The following is a 9987-nucleotide window of genomic DNA, read 5'->3' as shown; positions in this document are numbered from 1 at the left end:
GCCGGGCCGAAATAAGAAAGAGAGACAAATTAAAAAAAGATAAAATTCCCTTTCTAGTCAGCTGAGAGAGATCTTCAAACCCCTGGACCTTTGACAATTCAAAAAGCAGCAGAAAAAATGAATGTTTCTGTCCCAAAAAGCATCATCTCAAGCATAGCTGCGTCGGAAATTATTATTAGATTAAAATGATAATTGGAAACTCAAACCTCCCCTTCCTTCCCCACAGATCCTTACAAGCTGTACATGGCGAGTGAATTCAAATTAAGAAAAAATGAGAGCGGAAAAGAAATGAAACGATAAAAGTGTGTGAAATATTGATAGCGTTCGAATGTATTGTCTCATATGCGAGATCACTGAGGGCCGGACATGACAAACAGGGGAATTGAAGAAGAAAATTGACCAGCACAATGATCTATAGAAAACAACTATTCATAAGCGAGCCGGCTCCTCTTCAAAAGCGTTTATATTAACATCTATCTCTCAATGTTGTATTTCACTCTTTTAAACAGAAAACCAGCCTCACTAAAACCATTCAAATCTATACAGGATCAGTGCAGAACGGGAGTGTAAATCCTGCCTCTCCTCAAAAAAGTGGATTAGATGATAACTAATTTTATAATTAAGACTATTATAGAAGTGCCTATTATCCCCAAACTGAGCCGACTGACCTCATGCGCACTGATTCAACATGAACTGCAAGTTTACCCTTTAAAATGACCCATCTATGCAAATCAGGGCTAATCTATTTACACAAGACTACTCAGACCGAGCATCATCAAACCTCAGAGCCAAGAGTCACGAGAAGAGCAGGGTCTCAGTGAGATTACAGCTCAACATGTGTTTCACACCAGCCGTCTCTCACCAAAGGTCACAGGAGACTCACTGAAATGCTTTTCAATAATTATTTATATTTAAAAGGGTTGGGAATTATATTGAATTAAATAAAAAATGAAACCACATTTTTAAAGTCTTGTCTAGGACTTTGCGAATGGAACCTAGCCCGTATTAAATAAAATAAAATAAAATAATAAAATAAAATAAAATAAAATAAAATAAAATAAAATAAAATAAAATAAAATAAAATAAAATAAAATAAAATAAAATAAAATAAAATAAAATAAAATAAAATCCTGTTTAGGACTATGTGAATTTAGGTCCATTTCAAATCAAACATATAATAATATAAATAATAAAATAAAAAAATAAAAAATAGATACAATTTAAAGGTCCCGTTCTTCGCGATTCCATCTTTCAAACTTTAGTTAGTGTGTAATGTTGCTGTTAGAGCACAAATAATATCTGTAAAATTATAAAGCTCAAAGTTCAATGCCAAGCGAGATATTTTATTTAACAGAAGTTCCCTTTCAAAGCCTACAGCGAGCGGCCGGTTTGGACGACACCGCTGCACTTCCTGCTGTAATTTAGTCTGTTGACTAAAGCTCCGCCCACAAGAACACGCAAAATAGGGGGCGTGGTCTCGTTGCTCTCCCACGTGGAGAAGAGCGCGCATTCAGCGCTTGCATCTCTCGTTATGGTAAGAGGCGGGACCTTTCCGGGCAAAGTGCGCTAAGCTGCTGTCCAATCACAACACGGGAAGCGCTGGCCCAATCAGAACTCGTTACGTGTTTCTGAAGGAGGAACGTCATAGAACAAGGAAATCATCAGGCCGTTTTTAGGACAGAGGAAACAGCGCTGTACAGATAAGGCAATTGTGTGAAAAATACATGAACTCATGTTATATTGCACACTGTAAACATAATCAAAGCTTCCGAAACATTCGAAGAACGGGACCTTTAAAGAAAAATAAAATATTGAAAATCTTGTTTAGGACTTTTTGAATTAAGGTCCACTTCAATTCAAAATACTTTCAATGGAACCAAGCATTTCATAAAATAATAATAAAAAATAATAATAATAATAAATAAAAAAGTATAAAGAAAAAAAAAAATAAAAAATAAAAAAAAAAATAATAAAAAATAATAAAAAAAAAAATATATATATATATATATATATATATATATATATATATATATATATATATATATATATATATAAATTAAAGATTACTTGATGAACAGAAAGTTCAAAAGAAAAGCATTTATTTAAAATTTAGTCCTAGATGGAAAAAAAAAATATTTATAAAAAATTTAAAATCACTTTTAAATATAATCTCAAAAACACAATCCGAGACCTATGGATTATTCTTAAACACTGGAACATTACTAAAAATAATAATTGAATAGCCGTCTGCAGATGTTTTCACATGTCACTGTTGAAGGCAGAGAGTGTGCGGAAGAAGTGACGTTTCGGCGGTAGCGATGGCGCATAAAAAGCAGGGATGAATTTAGAAACTAAAACCCGCCCAGGAAATTGTGTCTTTAAATTCATCCCCACATTTGCTCTGTCAGATAAAGGTAAGAGATGTCTAGCTTCTGTCAGAATGGAGAGTAAAGCTGCTTGTGAACTGTCATATCTGAATGTTCACTTCAAGTTCACGAGGTAAGAAGTCTGAGGCCCTTGCACAGATTCCCCAAAAGGCTTTTATTTAGATAGTGTAGAATGAAAGCCATTAAAAGCAGACGTCACCTGGACGGCACTGACTTCCTCATTAGTCCTCATCAGAGATGAGTTACTGCTAATGTGAGCAAGCACCATTAGGGAGATCTCAGCGCTAGTATAAATTTACACTCGTCCTCATTCACATTAGGAAACACTTGGCATGTGTGTGTGTGTGTGTGTGTGTGTGTGTGTGGTCAGACCTGCTGGAGAGGTTCATGAGCTCGTGTTTGTCTGCTGCGGTGGATTTGTCCTCCAGCTCCCACAGCAGAACACTGATCAGATGAGAGTTCTTGATGACAATAGGAACCTCCTCAAACATGTTCTCGAATCCCACGCTAGCCTTCTTCAGCCTGGACACACAAAAAACAGACACATCCTAATCTGGAAGTGAAATTTTAAATAACACTGTGATCAAACTAGGCACTAGGAGAGTAACGGTAAACATATTCATATTGAAAATGTTTGGTATGGGTCGTTTGGTGGTGTTCCCTATCCCCTATATAGAGCACTGTCTGATCGTTCCCTATCCCCTATATAGAGCCCTGTCTGATCGTTCCCTATCCCCTATATAGAGCACTGCCTGATCGTTCCCTGTCCTCTATATAGAGCACTGTCTGATCGTTCCCTATCCCCTATATAGAGCACTGTCTGATCGTCCCCTATCCCCTATATAGAGCACTGTCTGATCGTTCCCTATCCCCTATATAGAGCACTGTCTGATCGTTCCCTATCCCCTATATAGAGCACTGTTTGATCGTTCCCTATCCCCTATATAGAGCACTGTCTGATCGTTCCCTATCCCCTATATAGAGCACTGCCTGATCGTTCCCTGTCCTCTATATAGAGCACTGTCTGATCGTTCCCTATCCCCTATATAGAGCACTGTCTGATCGTCCCCTATCCCCTATATAGAGCACTGTCTGATCGTTCCCTATCCCCTATATAGTGCACTGTCTGATCGTTCCCTATCCCCTATATAGAGCACTGTCTGATCGTCCCCAATCCCCTATATAGAGCACTGTCTGATCGTCCCCTATCCCCTATATAGTGCACTGTCTGACCGTTCCCTATCTCCTATATAGAGCACTGTTTGATCGTTCCCTATCCCCTATATAGAGCACTGCCTGATCGTTCCCTGTCCTCTATATAGAGCACTGTCTGATCGTCCCCTATCCCCTATATAGAGCACTGTCTGATCGTCCCCTATCCCCTATATAGTGCACTGTCTGACCGTTCCCTATCTCCTATATAGAGCACTGTTTGATCGTTCCCTATCCCCTATATAGAGCACTGCCTGATCGTTCCCTGTCCTCTATATAGAGCACTGTCTGATCGTCCCCTATCCCCTATATAGAGCACTGTCTGATCGTCCCCTATCCCCTATATAGTGCACTGTCTGACCGTTCCCTATCTCCTATATAGAGCACTGTTTGATCGCTCCCTATCCCCTATATAGAGCACTGCCTGATCGTTCCCTGTCCTCTATATAGAGCACTGTCTGATCGTTCCCTATCCCCTATATAGAGCACTGTCTGATCGTCCCCTATCCCCTATATAGAGCACTGTCTGATCGTTCCCTATCCCCTATATAGAGCACTGTCTAATGATTCCCTATCCCCTATATAGAGCACTGTCTGATTGTTCCCTATCCCCTATATAGAGCACTGTCTGATTGTTCCCTATCCCCTATATAGAGCACTGTCTGATCGTTCCCTATCCCCTATATAGAGCACTGTCTGATCGTTCCCTATCCCCTATATAGAGCACTGTCTGATCGTTCCCTATCCCCTATATAGTGCACTGTCTGATCGTTCCCTATCCCCTATACAGAGCACTGTCTAATGATTCCCTATCCCCTATATAGAGCACTGTCTGATTGTTCCCTATCCCCTATATAGAGCACTGTAATCGTTCCCTATCCCCTATATAGAGCACTGTCTGATTGTTCCCTATCCCCTATATAGAGCACTGTCTGATTGTTCTCTATCCCCTATATAGAGCACTGTCTGATCGTTCCCTATCCCCTATATAGAGCACTGTAATCGTTCCCTATCCCCTATATAGAGCACTGTAATCGTTCCCTATCCCCTATATAGAGCACTGTAATCGTTCCCTATCCCCTATATAGAGCACTGTCTGATCGTTCCCTATCCCCTATATAGAGCACTGTCTGATCGTTCCCTATCCCCTATATAGAGCACTGTCTGATCGTTCCCTATCCCCTATATAGAGCACTGTCTGATTGTTCCCTATCCCCTATATAGAGCACTGTCTGATAGTTCCCTATCCCCTATATAGAGCACTGTCTGATTGTTCCCTATCCCCTATATAGAGCACTGTCTGATCGTTCCCTATCCCCAATATAGAGCACTGCCTGATCGTTCCCTATCCCCTATATAGAGCACTGTCTGATCGTTCCCTATCCCCTATATAGAGCACTGTCTGATCGTTCCCTATCCCCTATATAGAGCACTGTCTGATTGTTCCCTATCCCCTATATAGAGCACTGTCTGATTGTTCCCTATCCCCTATATAGAGCACTGTCTAATCGTTCCCTATGCCCTATATTGAGCACTGTCTGATCGTTCCCTATCCCCTATATAGAGCACTGTCTGATCGTTCCCTATCCCCTATATAGAGCACTGTCTGATTGTTCCCTATCCCCTATATAGAGCACTGTCTGATTGTTCCCTATCCCCTATATAGAGCACTGTCTAATCGTTCCCTATGCCCTATATTGAGCACTGTCTGATCGTTCCCTATCCCCTATATAGAGCACTGTCTGATTGTTCCCTATCCCCTATATAGAGCACTGTCTGATCGTTCCCTATCCCCTATATAGAGCACTGTCTGATTGTTCCCTATGCCCTATATAGAGCACTGTCTAATCGTTCCCTATCTCCAAATGAGATTTCACAGTGGGCGGGGCAACCCAAAATAAACAAACCAATCAACAGACAAAATGTCCCGTTGCTTGTTGCACATAAAAGACAAAATCTCAGAGTTTTAACTAGCTTTATTTTGAACACCCTTTCTAGTTTATCTCTCACTCTTTCCTAATCAGTCATTAGGATCTGCTTGTGGTCGGGCCTCGGCGTGAGAGGCGCTACGTGAACAGATCACTCTAATTAAATGAGTGGATGATTTCAACTCGTCTCCATCACTAATCGCTCCATTAGGCAAGCACTCAAGGCTGATTAGTCAACTGATTTCAAAAGGCACTTTCTGAGAGGAGGATGAAGTCAACAAAACAATGTGTGTGTGTGTGTGAGTGTGAGTGTGAGTGTGAGTGTGAGTGTGAGTGTGAGTGTGAGTGTGAGTGTGAGTGTGTGTGTGTGTGTGTGTGTGTGTGTGTGTGTGTGTGTGTGTGTGTGTGTGTGTGTGTGTGTGTCTTTTCCAACTCAAGGCCCCTTTATCCGGACTCTCAACCAATCCATCATCCACCAATACGAATTAAGATTTGATCGGGAACAATATATAATAGCTTTAACAAGATAGATAAAATATAAAACTAGATGATAGATAGATAGATAGATAGATAGATAGATAGATAGATAGATAGATAGATAGATAGATAGATAGATAGATAGATAGATAGATAGATAGATAGATAGATAGATAGATAGATAGATAGATAGATAGATAGATAGATAGATAGATAGATAGATAGATAGATAGATAGATAGATAGATAGATAGATAGATAGTAAAAGAAAAACAATATGATGTTTATGAATAAATATCAGAAAATTATTCAAAAAATACATATAATAGAATATATAAGAATTAATAATATAATATAAATAAATAATTGTTTTTAATTAAATAAAATTGTATGTAATACTTTTAGAATTGGGCAACCCCAATACAATATAAAGTCTATTAATAAAATCAAACATTTTGAATAAATAATAAATAAATAACAAAATATAATATAATAAATAACATATAATAATTATATAAAACACTTTGAAATGAAAATAATATTGGACTGATATAATTTAATATCAGTTTAACTAAAAATAATATAATATAATATAATATAATATAATATAATATAATATAATATAATATAATTAATATAATATAATTAATATAATATAATATAATTAATATAATATAATATAATATAATATAATATAATATAATATAATATAATATAATATAATATAATATAATATAATATAATATAATATAATATAATAGTCTGCATTAAGTTCATTATCATGTTTTAAAGGCTTACCCGTCGGCTGAGAAGTCCTTCTCTTTACAGATCTCCATGAGTTTGGGGGTCAATCTGTAGGCCTTCAAACACAAAGAGCCCTGGGCCGTCTTGTTAGGATCTACAGAGAAAGAAACCAAAGACAAAACATGGATGACTTTTCTGGAGCCGGAAGACTAACCGCAGTGTTAACCGCTCGCTCAACACCGGCTGCTATCTGAGCTTCAGAAACCTTCAGAGAGACCAATAACGGCTGCTCAACACCCGTACGAACGGTGAAACTGAACATATCAACGCTGAACAGATGCAGATGTTAATCTACCAGGGGAGTCCGACCAGAGTCCGCTCTACCCGTTATCTGTCATGCAAAGACAGAGTTTAGAGAACGGCTCCGTTCTGATATTAAACGCATTTAGACCCTGAGGAAAGATGATTGACTGTCTTCAAACACATTAAAACCTAAAGACAACTCCAGGAGATCTCAAGATCTGCTGAGGCACAGCTAACATGAAAGCTTGGATGGATGGATGGATGGATGGATGGATGGATGGATGGATGGATGGATGGATGGATGGATGGATGGATGGATGGATGGATGGATGGATGGATGGATGGATGGAAGGATGGATGGATGGATGGATGGATGGATGGATGGATGGATGGATGGATGGATGGATGGATGGATGGAAGGAAGGAAGGAAGGAAGGAAGGAAGGAAGGAAGGAAGGAAGGAAGGAAGGAAGGAAGGAAGGAAGGAAGGAAGGAAAGAAAGAAAGAAAGAAAGAAAGAAAGAAAGAAAGAAAGAAAGAAAGAAAGAAAGAAAGAACGAAAGAACGAAAGGCAACATTTTCATAAATGGTTCACTAGTGGACTATATATATATATTGATACAACACATTTAGAAATAAATGTAGTAAGAATTTATAATAAATGGATAAAAATAATAGAATAAATAAAAACAATAATAAGAAGAATATAAAGCATTTTTAAATCAATATTTAAAAAGAAAATTCTACATATAATATCAGTCCAACTAAAAAAACTTTAGAAATAAATGTAATAATAAATATATAATAGAATTTAATATAATTAATAAAATATAATAAATATAATATAATGTAATAAATATAACAATTAATATAATAAATATAATATAATGTAATACATATAATAAATATTTTAAATACATTTCTATATTTAATATATTAGCCTGCACCTGTATTAACTTTATCACAATATCGTCTGTAATGAATCACTTGTATTGTAATGAGAAATGTCCCTCCTGACCTCCACCATTGGTGGACACTCTCATTAACGGGTTTCTTTATTTCCACTAACTAAATAAATTAATAAATAAAATTAGGGGACTCTTGAACCACTTCCTCTAATTAACCGGTTTGGTTACTTCTACTAGACCCATTACAAACATAACATCAAGCATATAAGATTTACTAAAAACTATATCTAAGAATTTCTCAAATTCATTACATATCATTTGAAATGAAATAAATAAATGCAAAAATAAACATACAAGCATTTTTCACTAGTGGGCTTTTGGTCCTTGGCCTCTAATTATTGTGTTCGCTTCCTTCAACAAACGTGTTACTGATGCATGCTTGACTGTGTGTGTGTGTGTGTCAGTCTTTCTCTAATTCATGCAAAAAAAAATAAAATAAGAACAAATATTTGTTGTTGGTTTAACTTAAAAAGAGTAAGTAACATGATTGCCTTAAAATGTTGAGTTTATTGAAATAAAAAATTTGAGTTGATACAATGAAGGAAATTAGTTTACTAAATAAAATGTACATATTGCAATACGCATATCGCAGCGGTGCGAAATATCTGAATGATTTAATAGGCTACTTCAACATTGTGAAAAGTGTCTGTTTTAGGTCGGCATATAGCAGAGATTAGACTGGGCACACGACTGTTACTTATGGGACTTGCTTGACGTTAAAACTCCTTGTGACATTTATGTTAAAATTGGATTGTGACAAATTTATGCTAAAACACTGCTGACACTTTCAGAGGTTTTAGCGATGCTTTCCTTTCCCAGAGCGAATGTGAAACACAAAATGGTGTCATTCTCAGTTTTTACATAATTAAAAAATATATAATTTAAATAGATTTTACACACTAATAGCAATATTGTATCACATATTGAATATCACATTATTTAACAAGGTATTGCCTATCGCATTTTTCTTCAATATCGCACAGCCTTAGAATATAGTATAAATACTAGGAGTTGATTTATGAATGACAGAAAGAAACCCCATGCACCACCTGAGAGGCTGAAGAACATGAAACTCCGTCTATCAAGAGCTAGAGGAGCCACGGCGCTCTGAATGCTTTCATTGTTCGTGTGGAGAGCGTTGTGCAGGGTGGGGATTCTGGCAGCTGCTAGGTGTCTGATATATTTTTAGTGAGGAGCGCCTGCCTGCCACCACAAGGAGACTGAACAAACACTCTGATAGGGATCCACATCTGGCCAGAGGGCGAAGTCTGAGGAAAGTTGCAGACGGTGTGGACCACGACCACGAGACCGTGATCAGCAGCAGAGGCGGACAAAGCACATAACTTCATTACTTTAGTAAAAGTAAAAGGACTACTGGTCATATATTACTCTGTTAAAAGTGAAAGTTATATAAACTGATTTTTACTTGAGTAAAAGTACAGAAGTATTTATTTCCAAAAGTACTTAAGTATCAAAAGTAAATTTCCTTTTTTTTGTCAGCGCATTATTTTATTATTGTTGTATAAATGCACATTATGCCATCATGGTTTAAGCTAGTCAGTGATGCTCCATCTGACACACTAGCATACGACTAACTTAAACTCATTTAAATACTTGTAGAAAAGTTACAAAGCTGCTGTCACTTTAAGGCCGAATGCACGGATCGAATACACTGATACACATCTGATATTCTCACACTGTTCACCTTCACTAAAGACAGAATCAACTTTGTTCAGGTGAATACTCAACAAAATGAACATTTTGACATCCGTCGTCTTCCATTTTGCTTTAAACTATAAATCTGTTTAAAAAATGCTGGAAAATCATTGAACTTCACATTAGGCTATAAAAATGATTCCTGAAAGGCTTTCTGCAAAAAACCCAAACACCTTTTAAAGAAGAAAAAAATCATCCACTGACTTTCAGAGCTGCTACAGAAACGACTTTCAACTTCGAGGACCTTGACAGAAA

At 37.1% G+C, this 9987-nt stretch overlaps 1 protein-coding gene across 1 annotated transcript in view; it reads right to left on the bottom strand.

Annotated features, from left to right (window-relative positions):
- eif3hb (eukaryotic translation initiation factor 3, subunit H, b) overlaps positions 1-9987 on the bottom strand; it is a 128266-nt gene that overhangs the window by 31794 nt on the left and 86485 nt on the right. Inside the window, exons 4-5 of the mRNA XM_067425405.1 lie at positions 6802-6901; positions 2760-2909 (exon numbers count right to left, since the gene is read on the bottom strand). Coding sequence (XP_067281506.1) covers positions 2760-2909; positions 6802-6901 — 250 coding nt within the window. The remainder of the gene's footprint in view (positions 1-2759; positions 2910-6801; positions 6902-9987) is intronic.

Source organism: Pseudorasbora parva, chromosome 19, assembly GCF_024679245.1.
Source record: "Pseudorasbora parva isolate DD20220531a chromosome 19, ASM2467924v1, whole genome shotgun sequence".
NCBI lineage: Eukaryota > Metazoa > Chordata > Actinopteri > Cypriniformes > Gobionidae > Pseudorasbora > Pseudorasbora parva.
This window is presented reverse-complemented; position numbering and strand designations above follow the sequence as displayed.